Source organism: Oryzias melastigma, linkage group LG22 (genome assembly GCF_002922805.2).
Source record: "Oryzias melastigma strain HK-1 linkage group LG22, ASM292280v2, whole genome shotgun sequence".
Lineage (NCBI taxonomy): Eukaryota > Metazoa > Chordata > Actinopteri > Beloniformes > Adrianichthyidae > Oryzias > Oryzias melastigma.
In genome coordinates, this window is record NC_050533.1 from 23306818 (window position 1) to 23333627 (window position 26810).

General features: G+C 40.8%; 1 protein-coding gene across 8 annotated transcripts in view; it reads right to left on the reverse strand.

The window, feature by feature from the left end:
* Positions 1 to 20478, reverse strand: part of LOC112144242 (gephyrin) — a 41499-nt gene extending 21021 nt beyond the window's left edge. For 6 of the 8 annotated variants that reach the window (XR_002918873.2, XR_004947034.1, XR_004947032.1 and 3 more), the window contains exons 1-8: positions 20252 to 20478; positions 10106 to 10184; positions 9982 to 10039; positions 9793 to 9885; positions 8525 to 8619; positions 8378 to 8444; positions 6338 to 6634; positions 4283 to 4384 (exon numbers count right to left, since the gene is read on the reverse strand). Coding sequence is in view for 4 of the 8 variants with exons in the window: in XM_024268675.2 (XP_024124443.1) it covers positions 4283 to 4384; positions 6338 to 6634; positions 8378 to 8444; positions 8525 to 8619; positions 9793 to 9885; positions 9982 to 10039; positions 10106 to 10184; positions 20252 to 20315 (855 nt within the window). In the remaining 4 variants the exon portion in view is untranslated. The remainder of the gene's footprint in view (positions 1 to 4282; positions 4385 to 6337; positions 6635 to 8377; positions 8445 to 8524; positions 8620 to 9792; positions 9886 to 9981; positions 10040 to 10105; positions 10185 to 20251) is intronic. The other 2 variants (XM_024268684.2, XM_024268663.2) reach the window with 1 other exon arrangement.
* Between the last annotated feature and the right edge of the window lie 6332 nt (positions 20479 to 26810).

The following is a 26810-nucleotide window of genomic DNA, read 5'->3' on the forward strand; positions in this document are numbered from 1 at the left end:
AGCCGCAGGTTGTAGACTCCTGGACTAGTTGGTTTAAGTGACCCAGTTTATGAAGTGGTCTAGAACACAGTTCAGTGGACTGTCGCCATATGGATATGCTGAACATGCCATCAAAAGGAGCACAGGAGGATCATGTCAAGATCAGGGTCAGACTGTTTGATGTGACGGACCAGGACTAAGAACAGTCCTGAACTTCCTTCAGATTAAAGCAGAACAAAAGCAAGAGAAAGTTGATGTGGAGGGAACACCGTCCAGTAGAAGCGAGCCTGCAGGATGTCAAAATCTGTTGAACCCATTACGGAGAAATGTTTCTCTAGGAATCTTTGGATTTGACACAGATTTGTTCTTTGCTTCAGGACACCTTCAACAGACTGACGATGATCGATCCGCTCATATCAACAGATTCCCATCAGACGTCTTCCTACAGGAATCTAAAGGTATATGGGGAACTGGCCCAAACTGCACCTCAGAACCAACAGAATAGATCTATTGACTGTATATAAGAGCTGGACTGAGGACTCCCTGTCCCATGGCATTCCAAACAGGAAGTTCCACATTCCAAGAAGTCAAAATCTCATAGACAGAGACATTGATTACTCAGTCATTCTATTAGTCAAAATAATCATTTTTTACTCAGACAACATTTTTAGCATGTTCTTGATAACCATATTTTTATTCTTGACCGATAGATTATCCCGAGCTGCTTTCAATGGTAGGGGTGTGGACCAGCTCATATTTTCTACGGTGACAGTAGTTGCCATGGAGACGTTGACTCAGACCAATTAATGCTTACTGACGTTGTCTGGCTCCAATGGTGACGTCCATATTGCTGAAAAATGCAACTGACTTCACTGTTCAAGACCATTTTCTATGGGTGATGTCACAGTCACTCAGTCCAGTTCTCTTATACAGTCAATGGATTCATCACATGCAACCAGACTGTTTTTCTAGATAACTATCAAAGAGATTCAACACTTTTGTGTCACTTTATCCATAAAGACTTATTCTGTGCAAATGAATGCAAAGTGAAACTGGTTTGATGGAGTGTCTCTGAGGTCTTCAATGACCAACAAGACCTCAGGAGGAGTTTGGGTCAGCAATGAATAACGCCTTCTCTAGGCCCTAAACAGGGCTGCACTGTAGCAGACTTTTAACAATATTTAATTTGATGGTTGTTTAAAGTCCATGTGTTCAACATTCTAAGCCGTTCATTCTCTTCTGTTGATGGATTTGATGTTACTATGGTTGTAGAGTAGAAGAACTTCATCTGGAAGACATGAACACAGATGCTCATAGATAGAACCCTGCTATTATGCATTTACCCACTGATGCTGTGTAGATGTTAGAGTATGAATACATGCTCTCTGTTGCATGGGCTATGAGAGGTGGACATTGCTGTACGCTCCACCAGGTCCTCCTGTTGAGACTGACCTCCTTTTCATTCAGGAGTTCATCAGTGTGTGGCACATTCACATACGAAAACAAAACCAGATTCTGTAAGAAAATCAACGATGAGTTCAAACTAAATCCATGAATAGACTTTTACATCTCCCTCACTCTAAATTGTGACTGGTTAAAGTTTGTCCAGTCATAAAAAAATAGGGAAGAAATATGCAAATATTTGATTGTCAGTCATATTTAAACAGAGTGTGAACTGTGAGGATTGTGTAAAAATATGAAGCAACCAGTCTGGAAAAGGAGAAACCAGTCTGGAAAGGGAGAAACCAGTCTGGAAAGGGAGAAACCAGTCTGGAAAAGGAGAAACCAGTCTGGAAAGGGAGAAACCAGTCTGTAATGGAGCAACAAGTTAGTAAGGGAGCAACCAGTGTGTTATAAAACAACAAGTCAGTAATTACAAGAACAAGTCAGTAATGAAAAAAACAGTCAGTGATGAAACAGCTAGTCAGTAATGCAAAACAAGTCTATAATGAAGCAGTCAGTCAGTAATGAAACAGTCAGTAATTAATCAATCAGTCAGTAATGAATCAACCAGTCTGTGATTAATTAGCCAGTCAGTAATGGAAAACAAGTGTGTAATGGTACAACAAGTCTGTAACGAAACAGCCAGTCAGCAATGAATCAACCAGCCAGTAATGAAACAACCAGTCAGGAATGAATCAACCAGTCTGTGATGAAACAACCAGTCAGTAATTATTCAATCAATCAGTAATGAATCAGTCAGCAATAAAACAACCATTCAGTAATGAAACAACCAGTCAGTAATTAATCAGTCAGCAATGAAACAACCAGTCAGTAATGAAACAACCAGTCAGTAATTAATCAATCAGTCAGTAAGGAAACAGTCAGCAACAAAACAACCAGTCAGTAATGGAAAACAAGTGTGTAATGGTGCAACCAATCAGTAATGAAACAACCAATCAGCAGTGAATGAACCAGTCAGTAACGAAACAGTCAACAATGAATCAACCAGTCAGTAATGAAACAAACAGTCAACAATGAATCAACCAGTCAGAAATGAATCAACCAGTCAGTAATGAAACAACCAGTCAGTATTGGAAAACAAGTGTGTAATGGCGCAACCAGTCAGTAACGAAACAACCAGTCAGTAATTATTCAGTCAGTAATTAAACAACCAGTCAGTAAGGAATCAACCAGTCAACAAGGAATCAACCAGTCAGTAATGAATCAGTCAGCAATAAAACAACCATTCAGTAAGGAATCAACCAGTCAGTAATGAATCAGTCAGCAATAAAACAAACATTCAGTAAGGAATCAACCAGCCAGTAATGAAACAACCAGTCAGTAATTAATCAGTCAGCAATGAAACAACCAGTCAGTAATGAAACAACCAGTCAGTAATGGAAAACAAGTGTGTAATGGTGCAACCAGTCAGTAATGAAACAACCAATCAGCAGTGAATGAACCAGTCAGTAACGAAACAGTCAACAATGAATCAACCAGTCAGTAAGGAATCAACCAGTCAGTAATGAATCAACCAGTCAGTAATGAATCAGTCAGCAATAAAACAACCATTCAGTAAGGAATCAACCAGCCAGTAATGAAACAACCAGTCAGTAATTAATCAGTCAGCAATGAAACAACCAGTCAGTAATGAAACAACCAGTCAGTAATGGAAAACAAGTGTGTAATGGTGCAACCAGTCAGTAATGAAACAACCAATCAGCAGTGAATCAACCAGTCAGTAACGAAACAGTCAACAATGAATCAACCAGTCAGTAACGAAACAGTCAACAATGAATCAACCAGTCAGTAATGAAACAAACAGTCAACAATGAATCAACCAGTCAGTAAGGAATCAACCAGTCAGTAATGAAACAACCAGTCAGTATTGGAAAACAAGTGTGTAATGGTGCAACCAGTCAGTAACGAAACAACCAGTCAGTAATTAATCAGTCAGTAATTAATCAACCAGTCAACAAGGAATCAACCAGTCAGCAATGAAACAATCAGTCAGTAATGAAACAACCAGTCAGTAATTAATCAGTCAGCAATGAAACAACCAGTCAGTAATGAATCAACCAGTCAGTAATTAATCAATCAGTCAGTAATGAATCAGTCAGCAATAAAAGTCAGTCAGCAGTAATGAAACAACCAGTCAGTAATAAATCAACCAGTCAGTAACAAATCAACCAGTCAGTAATGGAAAACAGGTCTGTAATGGAGCAACTAGCTTGATGAAACCTGAACTTCTAAAAGGCATTTAAGGAACATGTCAATCAATCTGCTGTACTGACTGTTCAGTCTGACAAATGGACGTAAATCTTTGGTTGTGGGCAGAATCATTGGTCACTAGTTCACACCCTGTTGAGCTGGAGCTTCTCAGCTGCTTTGGATCAATCAGAGGCACAGGGGGCGCTATTCTTATGAAGTCAGTGACTTGAATGGAGGGGAGTGTCTGTTTTGCTCATATGTTCAGTTGGTCCGGGATGGTGATTCTTAATTTCTGGTCATTGAACGCAACACTATTTAATTTCTATGAAGATTTGAACTTTGAGAGTTTAGACAAGAGAGAAAAGTGTGAAAATGTTTATGTGTATCTGAGAAAAGTGTATAAAGAGTGTAACATCTAGAAACCTACTTTGAGGATTTCACCTATCAATGGTTATTTTTAAAACATAATCCCCATGATAAACGAGGGAATGCTGCCTATAAAAACAGGTTTTGAAATAGAAATGTTAAAAAGGATTGAAAGTTGGCCTACATTAAATCAGATTGAATCTGATGCAGACCTGCGGTCATGCAGGTTATGTTATCATCTGGGCACTACAGGAAGCTGAAACGGGACAGGAGGGCGTCTCACCGGCTGCTCATGCGTGCAGGAACAGGTGAAATGAGCAGGGGGGGCGGGGGAGTTTCCAGGCAGGTATGGGGCTCCCTTCGCCATGACCACAGCATGGCTCGTCTGATGGAGACACACATTCACACGTGTGCACACAAACACAGACACAGACGAATGAGATGAGATGATGTGAGGTCATAAAAAAACAAAACACACACTTGGAACTTCAGCAATTCACTTCTGTTCATCAGAAAAGACTTAAATGGAAACAGGCACAGAGAGGCAGTCAACATGTCAAACATTATTTTCATTTATGAAGTTTTTAACTTCAAGCTTTGAATTCAAACTGATGAATGTGTGGAGGGCAAAGCTGAATTGCAGTTTTTGGGTCTTGAACATCCTCGTCTCTGTGTAAAGCTACGTTCACACCGGGCATGTGATGCATGTTCTAAAACGCGCCAAACGTGTTCTTAAAGGGTAACCAAACAGTGCAGTTGGAGGCTGACTCCATTCTCAGCCCAGATTTGTAAAATGTAAAAAAAATGGGGCGGGGCTAGTGGAGCCAGACTGAGTGGCGGAGGTGTGGCTTGGATCTATGATTGACAGTTAGGTTAGCTTTATGTAGCGTATGCTGGGTCTTCAATATTTAATTTTGTTATTGTTATGTTATGTTAAAAAACAAACAAAATATGGAGAGTAGTACCGGGCAAAATGATTCTCTACAGAACTTTCTGAGGAGGTTTTTCCACCTTCTCCCGAGGCCGGCACTCATGGTCCAGAACCTTATTGTTTTGAGCCGCTGGCTCCAGATCATTGATATATTTTACCTTTACAAGCTAAGTTATATAGATTGTGGAAAAAAGGCCAAATCTGTTAATCTGACAGCAGTGACACTAGAAGGCGCAATTCTTGCACTATTTACAGCTTAAGTTTTAGAGATAATAAAAATGTAAAAAGAGGGTTTGCAGGTCTGAGAGTGGTAAAAATGTCCCTAGCATCAAAGCTAATAAAGGCTAACATATTAAAAAAACAAAACCGAGTGAAACGTTCATTGCAAATCCATCACCAGGATGGAGTTTGCTGGATATACTGCCAATAGCACTCAACCTCTGTCCCCTAACTTCCAAGTCCACTGGAAAGTTGTGTAAGCCAGTATATTTTTGACAACGGAAGGTGATACACCGACGAGCCATGCTAAAGCTAACACGCTAAAGTCCAACTGTTACAGAATCAACGATGGGCGGAGCTTTTACACTGGAGCTACAGAGTATAATGACATGAAACTTCTGGGACTTCTACCAGTTGACCAATCATAAAATTCAACAGCAATATCTAGTTTCGACCTGTAGGGGGCAGCACACATGCGATTATATTTTCATGATTTGAACAAGTTTCTTATAATCCAGCAAAAATGTGGCAACAGCCAACAGACAGCACTTCTAAAGCCTCATTTATAGTGGTCAACTGCCAAAAAAAAGTTGATTTAGCGTTTGGTCACTCTTTAAACGCACATTTACCTCAGGTGTTCACACAATACAAGCAGGGAGGGGCTTCTTCTTTTTCTATTGTTTGCTAGCGAATGTTCGCCACCTACAGTTGCTGTGAAATCTCAGAGTTATTCAATTATTATTTCTCCTTCTGGATCAATTTGGGCCCCAAAGGGTTTTTCCAGATTTTCTGTAGTGGTCCCACCTGTGTTTGCCCACTTTGGCTCCACTGTCCAGAGACCAGCAGCCTGAGCGGCGTCCCTGCTAGCTCTGCCTGACCATGGACAGTGGAGCTCGCTAGCCAAGTACGCTGTACACCGAGCGACTGGCTAGCGTAGCGAGCTAGCCCACTGAGTCCCCACTTAACCCAAGAAGTGGCTTGAACACATGTTGGTGAGACGGGTGTGAACGTAGCTCCACACTGGGAAGTCAGAAGTCTGATCAGAACTCCTGCAGACGGAGCTGATCGGGTCTGTGATCTCTGCAGCATTCCAGACTCTGCACAGCATCCTGCTGCGGCAATGATCTCATTTCCCCACACAGATTCATCTGGCGGCAGCGGTCCCACCGCGTCCTCCCGGCTGGTTACCTTTGCAGCGATGGCGGCTGCGGTGATGTGGGAGGAGCCATGGTGGTGGTGGTGGTGGTGGTTGTGCACGTGTCTGCTCCTCCTCCTGTCCTCCTCCTCGTCATCCTCTTCCTCGCACTGGGTGCCGCGCTCCATGGTGTGTATGTGAGCGTGCGTGTTGGCGTGCGTGTTGGCCAGCAGGGAGGACGGGGATGGCAGCTGCTCCAGGGCAGCGTGCGTGGATTTGATCCTGACGGTGGCCTCACGCAGGAGGTCCACGGCATGAGGCAGAGCAGGCAGAATGAACTGGAAACACTCCTGAAAGAAATGTGAAATTCAAGAAAGTTTTTCATGACAAAATCAACACCACACCGTCATGGATTCATCTCAAAAGAGACCTCGGGCTGCCACAAACGATTATTTTAGTAGTCGACTAATCACTGATTATTTTTTTCGAAAAAAATAAAGACAATGAGAATTATGTTTATTAAACTAGAAAGTAGTCGCTAAAGATGGGGAAAATTTTTTGCTAAAATGCAAAAGCTATTTGCAAAAGGTTAAATTTGCTAAAAGACTGGAAATTTTGTCAAATCAGAGAGCTGAAGTTGATGTCATCATCATTCACTTTTTCAAAAGTGGGGAAATAAAACAAAATGTAAAAAAGTATGATGTTTGACTTTGAATAATTACTGTAACTTTAGGAACCATTAGAATAACAAATGTAAAAGATCTAAGATTTGACAGAAACGACTAAAGGATTTCACTGCTTTATGGCTAGAATGGAAACTTGAATCAAACCAGGAAGTAGCACAGGGTGCAGTTCCCTTAACTCACCTCTAGGGATGCCATTATTAGTTGACTAATCGAATGTTAAAATGATTGACGGCTAATTTAATAGTCGATTAGTCATTACTTTATATCATATGGAGTCGGAGTGTAGTAAAGTTAAAAGTTATAATGGTATTCTGCTATCTTTTTGGACTATTTTAGCATTTATTAATGTTTTTTGGCTAATTTGGAGTTTAGTTCATATTTCAGCTACATGCTAGCTATTTTGGCTAGTTATAGGTTTTTTCAGTGTTTTGGCTAATTTTGAGTTTAGCTAAAAATTTAGCTACATGCTAGCCGTTTTTGGCTAATTGAGTTTTTTTTTTTCATTTTTTGAGGCTAATTTGGCATTTAACAAATTTTTTAGCTGGCCATCAGCTTCAGTATTTCCAGCTATTAGCTTCAGCGTTTTCAGCTATCATCACTAGCATCTTCAGCGGCCAAATTCAGCTTACAGCATTCACACTAGCATTATCACAGGTAATGCTATATATCTAGTTTTTAGTTAGTTTAAAGCTAATGATGGTTAAGATGTGTGCTTTAAATCCACTTTGTGCACGACCTGATTAGTCGACTAAGTGGAAAAAAAATGATGATTAGTCGACTATTAAAATAATAGTGTGGCAGCTCTACTCACCACTAGAGGCTGGTTTCAGAGGAACATATTTTTCTTACATCACGTGAACTCTCTTGTTCATATATTTCATTAAAAAGTTAATTTGTATGTAATGTTATATAAGGGTTCAAAGAATGCAGGATGATTGGTTGGCCTCCACACTCATTTTAAGTCCACAAATCTGGAAGGTCAGGAGGTCAGACCCCAGACAATGAGGGACAGAATCCTGCTGGTCTTTCAGAAATCCCACCAGTTCTGCTGTTCATTACTTGGAACAGGTGTGTTTTGACTATAAGAAGCTACAATCCCAGATTAAACAAACTTGTAGGATACTGCTCTCCAGGCCTGGAGTTTGACACCTGAACCCAAAATGAAAACAATCAAATCTTACGAAGAAGTTATTTGCTTGTGTTTCATTTGAGGTAGTTCAGAAACATAATGACCACAGAACATTATTTTAGGAAACAACGTTGGAGTTCCACAGGGAATGTCAGATAATTACATTTCAAATGACTTTACAGCTTATAGTCGTGTAACTTCCTGCTCCCATTTGAATCCAGTCAGCAGGACTAAAAACACCTGTAGATCTACATTCATGTAAGTGTAAATAAATGTACCTGTGAGCCTTTCTTGCTTCCTGGAAGATTGATAATCAGGGTTTTACCACGAATCCCGCAGACTGGCCTGAAATGGTAAAAGACAAAAAATAAGTTAGGAAAGACGATAATGTCGTGAAACATTCTGGTGTAAAAACAGCAGTTTACCTGGACAACATGCCGAGAGGTGTAACATTGAGTGACCCCATCAGCATGGCCAGAGCCATGCCCGGAGCCTCGCGCTCTATCACCTCCCGGGTGGCCTGCGAAACAACACCAGAGCTAAATGAAACCGTTGAAAAGCTGGACTCAGTCCTCAAATGAGTCTGTTGGTTCCATTCCACCTTCTGTGGTGGAATGGAAACAATAGGAATGTAAGCATAAAAGCCAGAAATGATGAGATTTTAACCAGGACTAAAGATTGGATATCAAATGTTCTTTCTTATTTATGCTTAATTCTTGTTTTTGTTTTCCTTTTTTCGCCACTTCATGATGCTGAGCTGTGGCAGAGGACAAGAACAAGTTATCAGGCAATAAGTCCGTAGGTGTCTGGGTGAGTCCGCAGGTGTCTGGGTGAGTCCGCAGGTGTCTAGGTGAGTCTGGAGGTATCAGCATTAGTATACAGTACGGGTATACTAAAATATCGATTCAGTAAAATATCGCAATACTTCATTTGGTAATACTTGTATCAAATCAAAATACTGTCCCAGCGATATTTTATTAGTTATTTATAAGCAAACGTAGTTTAGCATCTTACTTTTGTAACCCTTTAAAACATCTATGTCAGATAATCCTACCCTTTAAATTGTAACAACAGTTGGAAGGGTCGGGGAGAATTCAGATTCAGCCCAATACACTAGAAATAATCGTGTTTGTATATTCACCTTTGCGTGGATTTTAAGGTGGATTATCTGCAAACGTCGCCTCAGGTTTGTGTGTTTTTGCCTGTGATGGTCGCTCCACACAATGTACACAACGTCTTGTTGAGGGTCGCGTTAAAAGTAAAATTAGTCCTTTTACGTACTCTCATTCTACCTGGTGTAGACATTTTTTACCTAAATCACAGACACATTTCACTGAAAGAGCGTCATCCCGGGCGGGCTGAAGGGCTCTGTGTTCTGATTGGATCGCTCTGCATTTGCTCCCGCCCTCCTCCACCAGCAGTCATTATGATTGGATGACGTCATCGAAGAGCATTTTTGTTTCGTTTCTATCAATTTAGTGAAAGTTTTCGTGTCTGGGCGGAACTTCTTGTTTCGTTTTTTCGTTGGGTGAAAAATGTCGTTGACGAAGACGAAGATTTTTCGTCAGCTAAATGAACACTGGCTGGGATACATCAGGATCGTATCGGCATTGTAATACGTATCGTATTGCTAGACTCTTGCCAATACACACCCCTAGTCTGCAGGTGTGTGAGTGAGTCTGCAGGTGTCTACCTCAGGTGTTACATCTCGTGGTGCAAATCCAGTTCCTCCTGTAGTGAGGATGAGATTGAGCTCCTGTTCATCACACCATTCCAGAAGTGTTTCCTGTAAGCACAACACAACTGAGCAAAACGAAAACTAAACAAGGACCAACAAATCTGTCTGAATGACAGACACTCAGTCGTCCCTGAAGACACAAACCTTAATTTCGTCAATCTCATCTGGGACTATCTTGTAGGCTGATATGACTCCTCCTAGACTGCAGGCAGAGACCACAGTTAATGTCATGATGTCTGTTAGCGTGTTTGTTCTTCTGAAGACTTACAGCGAGGGGTCATGAACCAAGTCCTTCAGGTTGACTCCACTCCTGTCCTCTGCCAGGTTCTTGTAACAGCTGTCACTGACTGCAGAGAAACAGGATTTCAGGATTCATCATAATACATCAGTTTGTCCACTTTGACTAAAAAATGTATTTTTCTACAAAATAAATGGAATCTAATGGTTTTTAAAACAACAAATATTTATTACATATTACAACCAAGTATAAAAATGTTTTTTGATGTTCCAAATCATACACTGACTAAACTTTAGAATTTTTAAAGCATATGATTGTCTTGATAAAAATAAAAGACAATATGTTTAACTTGGAAATGCATGACTGTCAACAGAGCTTTCCCTAAGCTTTGTACTCAGCTATCAGAATGAAATAAAGGCTTTTAAAGTTGAACATCTTTAATGTAAGTCTTCAATCGTTTTTAAAGGTGACTATGTAATATTTAAGCAACACAATATTTTCGCAAAATTGTCATCTATTAGGGATTTTAAAGCAATTTTACTACTAATTTTTCAGAAATTTATGTTAACTTCAGTGTTATTTCATAGTTCTTTAACGAAATTTACAGTCTTTAAGCAAACATTTTGTTTTTAACATTTTGTTAATAGCTTTTACATTTTCAGCAAATCCCTTCAGCAATTAAAGTAAATTGCGTCACCATTTTCAGCAAAAAGCTTCAGCAACTACTTTCAGCAAAAAGCATTCACACAGGTAATGGAACATTTGTAGTTTTTAGTTTATAGTTAATGATGGTAGAGATGTGTGCTTTACATCCACTTTATGTTCGACCTGATTTGTCGACAAATCGGAAAAAATAATCGTTGATTAGTCGACTATAAAAATAATAATTGGTGGCAGCACTAATCATCAGATGTTATTAGTCTTTTTAACAAAAAAAAATTAAAAATACAGGGGTCAGTCATTAATGGGGGTCATTTTATATTAGAACCAGCTGGGAACGCTGCTCTCCACAGCACCTGCCTGGTAGATGCCCTAGGTTTGAGATCTGAGGATCATGGGAGCTTTTTCAATGCTGCCCTGAAGGAGCCTTTACAGTTAAGCCTTAATTAAGGTCTAGGACCTCATTCAGAACAAACGAAAAGTTATGACCATCCTAAACTTCTTCTACAGTAAAAAAAATATGCATGGGATTCAAATAGTATCGTGATTCAAATGTTAAAGCAGGATTTGATTTTTAAGTATTTGTGTCAACTTTACTCCAGGAAAACAATAAGATTGTTAAAGGAGCTGCACTGGGTCGAAAAAACACCTTTGATAAGATCCTCTTTTCTTTAATAAATTGCTTAAAAGTTTTCTTCACACTTGAGTTCTGATAAATTCAGGTATGAGACAAACAGGAAATTTGTGCAAAGAAGACATTGTTCATTTATGCAGACACACACAGCAGCAAGAAGAGACTCGGGAATCAAGGCGTTTTACTTTCAGGTAGGAAAAAACTCACAAAAAACAACTAATATTTCATAAATAATTCGTTTTTTGTGTTTTAAAGGTAATTTCTGATCATATATATGGACATAGTCCATTCTGAACTGGTGTCTGGCTTAAAACTGTACAGCTAGATAGCTCCAGGAGTGTTCACCGTTTTTGTTGTATAGCTAATGTTAGCTTGGAGTTGTGAGGGGCGAGAATCTGTCAATCAAACTTTTATTGAGGCATGCGATTGGTCAGTTTATGACATGAATGACTTGTGTCAATTTTAACATGAAGAGAAATTAAAATGATCAAGAAGATGTATCAGAGCAAGAATTGATATTCTGACTGATAGAATGGCTGATTAAATGTCGTTGATTTCTCTATGGAAGTCAATGGGATTTTGGCTCCTCTTTACCAGCGAGTGAAAGTTCTCATTTGTCCAGTTTTCATCTACAGTCAGTGTTTACTCCACAACTCAGAGACGGACTTCTAATGAACTCCTGCCGGTCTGCAGCAACTATGTCTTAGAAAACGACACAAGCTTTTTGATATTGGTAAAAACTGTATAATCATAATAAAAGGACACATGTATCTAAAGGTGATTGGAGTGGAACCCCTCACTACACACTTTCTACACTTCTCTCAGACAGACATTCATTTTTTACACTTTTTTCTCTTGTTTTAACTCTCAAAGTTCAAATCTTTGCAAAAAAATAAGTCCAGTATAAAGATGTATGTAAATTTAACAAGCTGAACGCATTTTCTGCAGGACACAGGGCATGGAAGACACTGATTAAAAATCCTCTACAGCCAATCAGGATGCAGAACACAATGTGCTGTTAACAATAAGGGGAAAAAATCTGCAAAACCTCAAAAGGTGAATCACAATATAACGAAGGACGACTGTATTTCTAGAACGTTAAACAATACACACTGGCCATGTCCGAATTCCCACCCTAATCTAAAACTACTATAAAACTCTATGGTGCGGGACTATCTAGTGCCCTTTAAAGACAATTGGAACACGATGTTCACTACTTTGCTTTCGTTTTTCTAAACACTGGATATGACGTCACGACTTCAAGAAGTAAAAATCGGATCAATATGAACAATATAAACGGACTCCACTGCGTTCTGATGATGAAAAGGAGGACGGTTTATTGAAAAATTACATCTAAACAAGTTTTTATTTTGCAAAAATTGTATGACCGCAATGCATTGTGGTCTAAAACCAGCTCAGTGGCCTTGTGGTAGAGTGTCCGCCCTGAGATTGGAAGGTCGTGGGTTCAAATCCCGGCCGAGTCATACCAAAGACTCTAAAAATGGGACCCAGGGCCTCCCTGCTTGACACTCAGCACTAAGGAGTTGGACTGGGGGGTTAAACCACCAAATGGTTCCCGAGCGCGTTTGTGTCTGCAGCTCACCGCTCCCCAAGGGGGTGGGTCAAATGCGGAGAACAAATTTCACACACTTAGGTGCGTGACAAATAGTGGGACTTTAAATTTATATGGTCTAATGTATTCAGGATCAATAGACTCTTTTCACTAGGGCTGGGTATCGATTATAATTCCCTGAAGCGATTCGATTCACAAAAGCCAGAATCAATTCAATTCCGATTTTTTTCAATTCTTTCAATTCAATTTTGAGTTTACACATTTGTTTAGATATACATTAATAATCTAACAAATATGTTCAGATCATTAACATTGTAAACATTGTTCTGCTTCTCCTGGAGGACGTTTCAGTTTGGACACTAGGTGGCGATTCCGGTATAGAATTACACCTCATTGAAGAAGAAGAAAGTATAAGGCAAAAAACGATGTTTTAGTTCACAAATGGTTCCTTTAAAAAAATATTTCCTTAAAAGAGTTTGGAAAATTCCTGCCTGTGAGTTTATAAAGATGTTCATTTAATCAGTAATGTATGTTTATGTCGACCAAGTGTTAGCATTAGCCATAATATGGGAAATTCCATTAAACATTAGCATCAAGCTAGCGGACTTTAGCTTCATGTGCTAAATCGATCTATATTTTTTATAAATCGATTATTTATCTATTAAGCTTAAATCGATTCAAATCGATTAATCAATTTTATTAACCCAGCTCTACTTTTCACAGTGACGTCACACAAAATGGCGACAGAGCAGTGAAAGGGATACGTAACTTCAAGTTAATAGATTGAGACCGGTAAAAAAAAGAACTGAACGCTGTTTAACACAATTTTACGTAAATAATAAAAGGTAACTTTACCAATTTTTACAGAAAAATGTACAATATTTATTTCATGAATGTCCTGCTGAATTTTCATTTCCTCTCTTAGATCGTTCTCTAAATACAAATTTGAATAATCCTTCAATATTTGAGGTTCTATTAAAAATATCCACCTTTCAATTGAGCAGATATTATTCTACTGGGTTCTATTTTGCTTGGTGTCATTTGAATGGATTTTAAGTGCGATCAGCATAAAAACTGTTTTAAATTAGCCACACGTACAGGAGCAGCCAAGACGCAGATTGCTGCGTGTTGGCCCCGTTTGCTTTAACTGCACCCAAGGCTAAATGTAGCTGTTGTAATAAGGATTATTTGCTGTTTTTGTGGGTAATTTAAGGGGTAATTGTAAAAATAGGAATGCTTTGAATAAGAATACTTTTTTTGACGGTTTCAAATTATTTTTATCCTTGTTTACCTTTATTATCCCGCAGGATCAGACACGGTTATGAACAACAGCAAAAGCAGAAAATAACCCAACAGTGGTTAGTTTCTCTTCATTGTCAGACACGGTGAAATTGTCTGACTTTTGTCTGTTTTTTGTGTTTTTGAGAACACAGAAATGAAAGCAACTTTAACCGTTCAGAAAAGATCTTCTGCTCTACGTCTCATTCCCGTCGTGGAAAGCTAGCGTTAGCATTAGCATGAATTAGAAGAAGAAGAAAATCTGAATGACCTTCACAATCAAACAAGCAGCATTCAATGAAGTATCTGTAACCTTCATCTAACTTTAACCGGGTCGTCTAAATATACAAATAACTGTTACAATTTGTTCATTATTTCTGTAAAATTGCTTTAAACAGCGTTCAGCTGTCAGCTTTGCCGTTCTAAATCATAAACATAATACTCTGCAAGGTCTATGCACGCTAGTTTTCTGCAGACTTCTGGGAAATTTTTACTGCACTCAATTTTGAAAATGTAGATTCGAACAGCACCAGAAAATGTCAACAGACTATATAGTGAGAAGGGGAGGAATTCGGACATAGCTACTATATTATTAAAAGTAATCGCTCACCCATCCAAAGGATCAGAATCAGGTTTTCTAATAACTTAGTCTGATCACAGGTGTATAAGCTCAATCACTCAGACATGCGGACTGTAGCCACAAGGGGGCCCAAGACAGGGTCTCATTGTGCCGGTCCCAAGCCCGGATAAATACAGAGGGTTGTGTCAGGAAGGGCATCCGACGTAAAATATATTCTTTGAGAAGAGACAGGAACATAGAGTGACCTATAAGAGCAGAGGTAGAAGCACACAGATAGACTACATCTTGTGTAGACGGTGTAATCTGAAGGAGATCAGTGACTGTAAAGTAGTGGTTGGTGAGAGTGTTTCCAGACAGCACAGGATGGTGGTGTGTAGAATGACTCTGGTGGTGAAGAAGATGAAGAAAGAGAGGGCAAAGGCAGAGAAGAGGACAAACTGGTGGAAGCTGAAAAAAGAAGATTGTTGCATGACTTTTAAGGAACAGTTGAAACAGGCTCTGGGTGGTCAGGAGGTACTCTCAGATGACTGGATAACTACAGCTAATGTGATCAGGGAGACAGGTAGGAGTGTACTTGGTGTGTCATCAGGAAAGAGAGTTGATAAGGAGACTTGGTGGTGGAATGAGGAGGTGCAGGAGTGTATACGGAGTAAGAGACTAGCTAAGAAGAAGTGGGACACTGAGAGGACTGAGGAGAGTAGACAGGAGTACAGGGAGATGCAGCGTAAGGTGAAAGTAGAGGTGTCAAAGGCCAAACAAAGAGCTTATGATGACTTGTACGCTAGGTTGGGTAGTAAGGAGGGAGAGACTGACCTGTACAGACTAGCAAGGCAGAGAGATCGAGATGGGAAGGACATGCAGCAGGTTAGGGTGATCAAGGATAGGAATGGTAATGTGGTGACAGGTGTCAGTGGTGTGATGGAAAGATGGAAAGAATACTTTGAAGAGTTGATGAATGAAGAGAATGAGAGAGAACAAAGAGTAGAAGAGGTGACGGTTGTGGAGCAGGAAGTAAGAAAGATTAGTAAAGGTGAAGTGAGAGGGGCTTTGAAGAGGATGAAGAGTGGAAAGGCTCTTGGTCCTGATGATATACCCGTGGAGGTATGGAAGTGTCTAGGAGAGATGGCAGTGGAGTTTTTGACCGGGTTGTTCAACAGGATCTTAGGTGGTGAGAAGATGCCTGAGGAATGGAGGAGAAGTGTGATGGTGCCCATTTTTAAGAATAAGGGAGATGTGCAGAGTTGTGGTAACTACAGAGGAATAAAGCTGATGAGCCATACAATGAAGGTGTGGGAAAGAGTAGTGGAAGCCAGACTAAGAGCAGAAGTGAACATTTGTGAGCAGCAGTATGGTTTCATGCCAAGAAAGAGCACTACAGATGCAACATTTGCTTTGAGGATGTTGATAGAGAAGTACAGAGAAGGTCAGAGAGAGCTCCACTGTGTCTTTGTAGATCTGGAGAAAGCTTATGACAGAGTGCCCAGAGAGGAACTATGGTATTGTATGAGGAAGTCTGGAGTGACAGAGAAGTATGTCCGAGCAGTGCAGGACATGTATGAGGGCTGTAAGACAGTGGTGAGGTGTGCTGTAGGGGTGACAGAGGAGTTCAAGGTGGAGGTGGGATTACATCAGGGATCAGCTCTGAGCCCCTTCCTGTTTGCAATGGTGATGGACAGACTGACGGATGAGGTTAGACAGGAATCACCATGGACTATGATGTTTGCAGATGATATTGTGATTTGTAGTGAGAGCAGGGAACAGGTGGAGGTGGAGTTAGAGAGGTGGAGGTTTGCCCTGGAAAGGAGAGGAATGAAGGTTAGCCGCAGTAAGACAGAGTACATGTGTGTGAATGAGAGGAACCAGAGTGGAAGAGTGAGGTTACAGGGAGAAGAGATAAAGAAGGGGGAGGAGTTTAAGTATTTAGGGTCAACAGTACAGAGTAATGGAGAGTGTGGAAAAGAAGTGAAGAGGAGAGTGCAAGCAGGTTGGAATGGGTGGAGAAAAGTGTCAGGTGTGATGTGTGACAGAAGAGTTTCAGCACAAATGAAAGGAAAGGTGTACAAGACTGTGGTGAGACCAGCCATGTTGTTTGGACTAGAAACAGTGGGACTGAAGAAAAGACAGGAAGCAGAGCTGGAGGTAGCAGAGATGAAGATGCTGAGGTTCTCTTTGGGAGTGACCAGGATGGATAGGATCAGGAATGAATACATCAGAGGGACAGCACATGTTAGAGGTTTTGGAGATAAAGTCAGAGAGGCCAGACTGAGATGGTTTGGACATGTTCAGAGGAGAGACAGTGAATATATTGGTAGAAGGCCAAATTCAGCTTACAGCATTCACACTAGCAATATCACAGGTAATGCTAGTATCAAGTTTATAAATATGTTAAAAAAAATTAGTTTTAAAGTTTGAAAATGTACTTTTAGAAGTGTTCAATAAATGTTTATCCTGTTCGACCTGTGACCTAAAGTGTGTTTTCTATTTTGGCCTCTTGTGCGATTGAGTTTGACTCCCCTGTTCTACATTGTTTCCCCACATATTTGCTCAGATGCCTTAGTGATAGTATGTGGTTTCACGTCTAATGTTCACGATCTTTGGACAGATTGTTTAGAGCCCTCATTCAAATGGTAGGAGTGTGTACTTCCAACAAACTAACTCCTGATTGGAGAGAATGGTCGCCATAGAAATGATGACTCAGACCAATCACTGCTTACTGATGATTTCTGGTTCCAACATGGCGACATCCATTTAAAAAAAAATGGCGACTGAATTGACTTCATATCAACGAGCTGTAAGTAAAGCATTTTCTATGGATGATGTCACACTCACTCTGTCCTGTTCTCATGTACTGTCAATATTCTAGTAGGAAAGAGAGAGACTGGTGTAGGTGTTTGCTACAAGGAAAACATGAGAAAATAAAAACTTTAAGAAGAATAGAAACAAGTTTAATTATTTTTAAGTCTGCTTACCTCTACGGTGTTTTAAAGACACACAATAACATAGAAATCCTCATTGAGTTATTTGAGGAATTGGTATTGAAGGTTCAGAATGATATGAAACCAAAACAACAAAGAGATTAAACTTAACAAAAAAGACCACACTATTCGAATGGAGAAGTGTCTCCAAACTTTGCCTGGTGGTCTCTGAAGCAGTTTATTAATTTCAGGACTTGATGGAGATTAAGTAAATTATGTCAGACTTTATTCTTGTTATTGACTGTAGCAATCGTAACTCTCCTTTGAAAGAGGATACAATCAAATTAAGTATCTATAATTACTTCTGGCTGCAGTTAATGGTAAAAATAAATTAATAAATAAAAGGAACTAAGTAACCAGTCTCCTGTGTAACCAAACACTATTTTTATTCCTGTATGTGTGAAAGGGAAAAGTTGAACATTTCACTCAAGGAGACTCGGTCAGATTAAACAGTTACATTGTCATAGTTTCTGCAGAGCAGCAGTAATTCATAAGAAATTCATCCCTGAGTTAAGGGTGAGATTAAGCTCTCCCCCATTTCCCATGACCCACCTGTGCATGTGCTCCATCACTAGCTCACATCCCCTAACACCCCCCAACATGCAACAAAAATGGTGAGGAATATTGGAGCTATCCAGCCATGCCGTTTGATCCAGATACCAGTTCAGAAGAGGAAAACCACAGAGGAAACAACAAAACAGATCGATTTGTCTACTAGGAGATGCATCAAAACGGAGCAGAGCAGAGAGCTTGTGGTCGGCCCAGTGGATTTTCTGTGTCACAAATACGATGTTTTTCAAACTGCGTTTTTGGTGTACTTCAAAAACACAATTGGAGTGGGTCTTTAGGAGGTGTCCTGCAGTTCCCTTGAGGCTTGCGCAGACACCTTAGGGAACGTCCTGAAAATTGTGGTGCGTGTGGTAAGTGTATCATGAAGTATATGTAAAGATAATGAAAGTTACACGCAATTAAGATGTACAGGTGATGCTGTCAAACGGTATGCTGTAGTTGTTGGTAAAGTACAATACTGACTCCTTACCGACTGCAAATACTGAATGCACGGGGAGCATAGCTCATGGTATGCAAGTGCCCATAGAACGCCTGGATGTCTATAAATTATGCTCTAGTTGTCTAATGTCCTCGTTTCTAACAGTCAGGATGCACGTTAGGAGTACACACGTATCTTTAGATCAGCAACCATAACAGCTAGCATGTAGCTGAAATATTACCTAAACTCCAAAACAGCTTAAAAACCTCAGTAAATTGCAAAATAGATATATCTATATATAGCAGAATGCCATTTTTTAAAACTTTTTAACATAATTATGAAAAATAAAAAGGCAGGAATATTTTTCCAGAATAAATCAACTTAAATAACTCAATATTTTCCTCTTCATAGAAATATATTTTGTCAAAGTTCTATAAGCGCAAGATAACATCGGGCCATCAATAACAGTAAAATAAAATGATCTGTGGAAGGCCGGATCCGGCCCCCGGGCCGTGACTTTGACCCCCGTGTCTTATTTGGTTTGTACCAGAGTTCAGGTGAACTTTGACAGCTGCCTATAGGAGGGTGTTTGTGCCCTTCAGGTGTGAAAGCGTGAGAATTGCAGGTAAAGGGATGTTTGGGATTGTCCTGCTGGATGTTCTCTCGGGGATCAACCTGTGAAGCTTCTCCTTCCTGGTGAAGACAGCTGCTCTCTCCGCTTCAGTGTTTCAGCTCAGGTGTGTGACAGCCACCTGCTTCAGGCTCTTCAGCATGACTCTCACGTCTCTGCCTTCAGCGGCTGACTGTCAGCTGACACGCCGCCGTACTCTGGTCCCAGCCCTCCTCTGCACGACCCGACATCGGCAGAACCCAGGCGGGTTCGGCGCTGCAGGCTGCCGTTCGGCTCCAAGAGCCAGCGGCCGTTTCTGCGCCGATGCCGTCAAACACGAAGAAACGTGAGAGCAGGCGGCGGTGGGCTGAACGGCGGGTCTGCAGCGGGACATGAATAATGCAGCTCATGTCGGCGCGGCACGGATTCACAGCGGTTCAAGCTAGAGGCATTCAGCGGAAGAGAGGCGCTCTTGGCTTCAAAATAAAAGCTCAGCACATGTTTTTGCGTTACATTTAACAGCTGCAGAACACTTTTGCTCTTATTTTGAAGGGCTAGGCCGCCGTTCCGTCCGCCTTCACTCCGCCTTGATTCCACATTAAACCGCGCTGCTCTGGCGTTTACGGTTAAAAACATACCCGAACCGGACACCGGCCGTCCCGGCCAATAACCTGTCTGCACCTGAAACCCTACAGAACGTCCCAACAGCTGCACCCAACCGGGACGCCGGCACAGAACCGGTTAGCACGGTGGCTAAGCAGGCTAGCTCTGCAGCGGTGACAGCTCGGTTCGTGACTCGGTCCGTGCGCCGCCCCGAACACCGAACAGTTCGGCTGTGCGGTTCGGAACCACATCTTAAATCGAGCCGTGCCCCCTACCTGTCAAAATCCCCACGCGGGTCTGATGGTCGTGGTTGGTGAGCACCATTCCGTCCGCCGCCATGTTTACAACCTCTGTCTCCACTGTGACTGCGCGTGCACGGACGGAGAGCGGGGGCGTGCACGAGGCTGCTGCACCTCTGGAGGACGAGCGCGCGGCGTGCGCGTGGCTGCGCGTGTGCTCGTGTCCTTTAGCGTAACCGCCCTCCAGTAAAATGCAGTTAAAAAGCATACAGGCAGCGCGCGCGCGCTTCCGCCGATGACTTGATCCAGTGTAGAAATGTGGAGTTCACTGCTGCTGCTGTTAGCGGGAAAAGCCTGTTCTGCACTGCAGGGTTTCTCAAGTAACAACACGCTAGCACAACACTTTGGTTCTACATTTAATTTTATAATAAATAAACAGCAAAAAACGTAAAAGTTTAACTTCATCATAATATAGAAAATGTACAAAAGATACTTATGAAATCTAACAAAATTGATCGGGGTGTAGCCATGAATCAATCAATATTCCTACAATCCAATCAGACTGATCTGAAGCAAGCTGTTAATCAAATCAATCTGTAGGCTACCATTAAAACATTCTTTCAAAATAAAATGAATCGATTATATTTGGAAAATACCATTTAAATTGAGACATGGTAAATAACCATCAGAGCCGACACACGTGTGATGCATGTACTTTATTATCAATCTAACTGCTGTTTAAACTGTTGACCTACACGGGGGTCTACAACCTGCAGCTCAAGATCCACATGTGTCTCTTTTATCTCTTTGGTCAAACATAAAATAAGTCAGGGAGACTACTGATCCACCCATGTCGACCATCAGAGTCAGCAGCTCACTAACCAAAAGAAAAACAAAAAAGAAACAAATAAACAAAGCCCGCAAACTAAGACTACCAAGGTCCAACCTCAAACTAAAATAACAAAACCCAGCAGAGTAAGACTGCTGACCTTTTATGTGTGAATCTATTCTATTCTATTCTATTCTATTCTATTCTATTTTAGTAAGAACCTTTATTTGTATAGCACTTTTCACAGACAGTGTCACAAAGTGCTTTCCAGAGTAAAACAAGAACAACACAATAAAAATCAACAAATGAGTAAATAAAACAGAGTAAAAGACAATTTAGTTAAAAGCCTTTTTAAAAAGTAGCGTCTTTAACTGTTTCTTAAAAGACTCAACTGAATCAGCCTCCTGAAGAGAGAAGGGGATGGCATTCCAGAGTCTCGGGGCTACTGCTTGAACAGCAATGTCCCCCTGAGTTTTATAGTCTTGGGCACGTTAGGTTCAGGTTTTAGGAACAAAATGGGCGGCAAGGTGTGTATGCGACCAACAGCTGGGAAATGTAATTGGGAGCCTGTCCATTAGAACTCTAAAAGTCAAAAGTAACATTTTAAAATTGGATCGATTCTATTCTATGCGGCTCTTTCTAGCCCAAATTTTACTGTTAAAGGTTGCCGACCCCTGACCTACACACTGAAACCTGCTGGCTGGAGTTGTTCTGTGACATCTGGACAAAAGGAGAGTGCACCGTCAAATGGACGAGGAGTGTCCAGGATGTAGGTTTAGATTAGAAAGATTTAATTGCTCGACCCTCCTGTTTCTGCAGAAGAAGATTAAACGAGTGTTGATGACTACTGAGCCTGAATCCCTGAGATTCCTTTGCAATCAGTGGAACCAAGTTTGAATAAAAGGAGGAGGTCAGGCAGACATCCTCAGAGCTGCTTTGGCAGATGGACTGAGCAGTTATTCAGCTCTTCTCGACTCCTGACTCTGTTAAGAAATCTGAAAACTTCACCTGCTCTGTTCAGTAGCAGCTATTTATCTCTGAGTCTCACTGGTGGAAGTTTTGGATAAAGATGTTCTGGATCCATTTTAGGTCAGTGAATTGAATAGTTTAAAATGAACCAATATTGACCATAAATCGTATTGGCAACCACAAATTGTGGTATTAATTGAATAGTTGTTCAAATGAATCGTTACACTTAAAAAACAAAAATTACACACTGTGACTTTAGGTTTATTTTTTTCTGATGATGGAGGACACACGAAATTTATACGTAAAATTGCTTTTCTGAGTATTCATCAGAATATCCGTCTGTTTATTGTTACGTGAATCAAGTGCAGACAAAAAAAAAGACACTTGAACATGATCATATTTGTTACATCCCAGCCAGCGAGGCCGAGTGGCCCCATATGGTTTAAAAGTGGGCATAACAAGAGCCCCAATTGGGTTTGTCCACAGTTTTCGTGGTGGTCACACCTGTGTTTGCCCAGATTGGCTTAAGTGGAGACTCAGTGGGTTAGCTCGCTACATTAGCCAGCTGCCCAGTGGACAGAAGCTCGCTAGCTCAATAAATCGCGGCTTGCTAGTTCGCTACAGCAGAGCTTGCTAGCTCAATGAAGCGGAGCTCACTAGCTCACTACAGCAGAGCTTGCAAGCAAGTTACAGCAAAGCTCACTAGCTCAATAGGCTTGATACAGCAGAGCTCACTAGCTACAGTTAAGCTCATCGCTGTGCTGCACCGTCCACAGGCCAGTTAGCCTAGCGAGCCAACTCACTGAGTCCCCACTTAAGCCAATGTGGGCAGACACAGTCTGGGCCACAATGAAAACTGCGAGGGGCCCACACCATCTGCCCACTTTTAAACCATATGGGGCTCACTTGGCCTTGCTGGCTGGGATAGAAAATGTGCTAGGTGCTTTCCCTCGTCAGAGCTGGAATCTGACTCAAAGCTGTACGGCTGGATAGCTCCAATATTGTTCACCATTTTTGTTGCACCACTAATGTTAGATTGGGGCTGTAAAGCTAGAGGAGAAGAGTGTAAACAGAGAGCTTTCAGCAATTGGTGTTGGGAAGAGGGTGTTATTTTTTTCCGCCCACAACTCAGAAGGGAATTTCTAATAAACTCCTGCTGCTCTGCAGAAACTATGTCCTACAAAACAACAGATTTGTTTATTTTAGCTAAAAACTCCATGATTTAGTCATGATTAAAAGAACGCCTTGACAATAGATCAAAAGATGATCGGAGTGGGACTTTTGAGAAGTATGGAGAACAACTGGCAGGGACGGATTATTGGGCCAAACTTTGGGAGGGGCCTCTGGTCACACACAAGATGGCGCCAGAATCAATCTGAAGCCGGAAGCGGACATCGCAACCTTAGCTGGATCCTCAAATTTAGGAAACCCTTTCAAAATGATATTTTAAAAAGTTTTCAGAACTATCAGCTTTTAAGCTTTTGATTACAAATAAACTGTTAGTGTAGCAGTTTAGTGTGAAAGATGAGCTTCAAATGGGACAGAGAACGTTAACCATTTTATTTCTTTCAAGTCAATAAACAAATGTTCAAAGTTGTATAACCACAACCGATTACCTCCGGAGAAAAAGTCATCGAAAGGCTGATCAGAGCTGATGAAATGTCATTTTTAGTGAGTGTTACAGAGAAAGAAAATGGCAAAAAGGGTCGTTAAAGGAGAGAAGAAACGGAGAAAAGAGTCTAAACCTTAAAACGGTGTTTTTGCGACCGGCTCCAACAGGGGGAGGAACTTCACACTATGAATTTTCGGGCGCCATATTTTTTCTCTGTGACCAGATTCTCTTGAACTTTGGAGTAATAGAAGGTAGAAACTGCTGCATGAACTGAAAAGCTGATATAAACTTACCTCCAAACAGAGGAAACATGTTTTTCCTCTCTAGAAATGTTCATCAGATTAGAGTAGCAGATTTTTCCTGAGCGTGTTGCTGGTTATTTGTCAAAGCACCACAAAGTTGGAGAACTTCTGAAACCATAGATACCTGTTGGATGGAGCTTGTTCTGGTGAAAACAACTCAACACAAATCCAAACATTCAAAGACCTATTTTAAACCAGACGGTAAAATCTTCTTTTATCAAATGTTTTTTGATCTTCCTCCAGTCACAGTTTTATTTGAACTTATGTGTATGAATACATTTGAAATGTTTTTTTTGTCTTTACCCCTTTTGTGATCTAGCCTGGCTTTTTTTCTTGTTTTCCTCGTTCCTGTGTTTGGATTGTGGATTTGGACTTTTCTCTGTACATATTTGTTTAAAGCAGGGGTCTGGACCCTCAGACTCTGAGACAAACGCAGCTCTTTAACCCTTTTATTGTGGCTCTTTGGGTTTAAAAACAGAACACTACCCACTCGGATAAATAATGCTTTTGTAGTTTTGGTTAATTTGTTCTAGGTAATTAAGTTTTCTGTTTGAATTTGAACATACCAGATAACTGAACAAAATAATGGTAAGAGGTTTAACTTATTGACAGAGTGCTTTATAATTAGAATAACACAACTCAGCTTTATTCATATAGAACTTCCAAAAAGCAGACAGCTAAAACCAAGTGCTGAACACCAAAAACATAAAAGACAACACTAAGACAAGATAAGTAGATAAAGAAAAGACAATAAATAAAATAATAAAGGCAGTAAAATAGCAGTACAAGCAGCAGGAGTCTCATTTAGACAAGTTTTAAAAGTGACCAGCGACGGTGCTTCCCTGCGGCCCGTTTCAAGAAGCAGGTTTCACAAATTCAGAGTTCAAGCCTGAACTCAGAGTTGAATGACTCAGCGTTTGCAAACTTAGAGTTTTCGGTTTCAGAACAACTGAAAAGAGTTGATTCTATCAACTTTTAAAGGGGCCCTACCATGAAAATTCTACTTTTTGAGGTTTTAAATGCATTCTACTGTTCATTCCTCACTATAAAGAACCCCAAAGCGGCATTTTGATCAGTTCATGCACTTAAGAGTAATCCTCTAAAAACCTGCACTGTCTGCAGCAGCCCCTCCCATTCCCACGTAAACGAGCGGTTGGAAACATGCTGATGTAAGATCGATGCCAACAGCTCCCTCCAGGAAGAGTCTGCTCAGACAGCTCCGCCCCCAGACTAAGCCAACACCCAATTTAAGCCCTTATCCACTGATGATCAGCAAAAAAGCCTTTGATTTTAGATGCAGAATACCGTATATATTCCAGTTGTGTCCTGTCTTCAATAAATTCCAGCTCAAACAGGTGTTTGTTACCTTCTCCGCACCGCTCCTTCAAGAGCGCCACGTTACATTCACAGTCAGTTGCCATAGTTATTGATTCTGAGTTCAGCTTAACCCGCTTCGTGAAACAAGTTTGGTTTAACTCGCTTTCACGGGTTTAAGTTACCTCCGTTTCTGAAACCAGAAACTCAGAGTTTTCCTTAACTAAGAGTTTCAACAAAACCTGCTTCTTGAAATGGACCCCTGATGAACAATGGCAAAGTATTGCGGAGTCTTGGACCCATCCATCCATCCATTTTCTTGTCTGCTTCTTCCCTTTCGGGGTCGCATGGGTGCCGGAGTCTATCCCGGCTACTGAAGGGCGAAGGCGGGGTACACCCTGGACAGGTCTCCAGTCTGTCTCAGGGCCTCAATCACACACATTCACTCTCACATTCACACCTAGGGTCAATTCAGAGTCACCAATGAACCTATGAAGCATGTTTTTGGACGGTGGGAGGAAGCCGGAGTCCCCGGTGAAAACCCACGCATGCACGGGGAGAACATGCAAACTCCACACAGAAAAGTCCCAGCCGGGAGTCGAACCGGGGCCTTCTCGCTGTGTGGCAAGAGCGCTAACCACTGCGCCACCGTGCAGCCCCGTCTTGGACCCAATGATTGTATATTTTCATATTTTCTAATATATATTGATATTTTTTATCTTCTGTTAGAGTAGAGGATACTGAAAACCGGGTTAGATGGAGGAAGTTGATTCGCTGTGGTGACCCCTGAAGGTAAAAACTGAGAGAAGAAGAAAAAGAAGACACAACAGAGTCAAGTTGTTTTTCAGAGGCAAAACACTCAAACAATATAACTTTATTTACATAAGTACATTTTTAAAAAATGATTTTACACCAATGAAACTAAATATTATGCTTATGTTCAACAGTAATAGCAGAAAAAGGATGACAGCACACCAAGGTCATACAACTTGACTTTATTGCATTTTTAAATTGAGAGAGAATAGACTCATCCAATTTTGAGTAGTTCTTGATTTGTATCTCGTAAAATACATTTTGTGTGTAACTTTATGTACTTGCAAATGTGTTTTCACATCTACAAAAATGACATAATTTACAGACATTTACAGACAATTTAAATTACAACAGCTTGAAACTAACACCACCATCAGTCGCCTGATACACACAAACAACACCACATTTATGCACAAATCTGATGTGAGACTCTTTTCATGTCTCCAGATTCATGTGTGAGTGATGTGTTTAAATGCTACTCGAATGCTCGGTCATCAGAGTTTTCTTATCAGCCACTTTGAACTTAGATTGTGAATAATATCTGGTCATTTTTCCACTTTCTTAAACAGAAATGCCCAATAATTAATATAATAAAAGTCTGAATATGCGTTTTTAAAGTAGTCAACTGTGACGTTTCTCTATTCTCATTCCCTGCAGCGCCTTCACAGCAGGACTCTTCCGCGAGCGCTGGTTTCCTGTCCTCCAGAGAGCGTAGCGGGTGGATCAGCTCTACGATTGCAGCATTTAAACGCATCA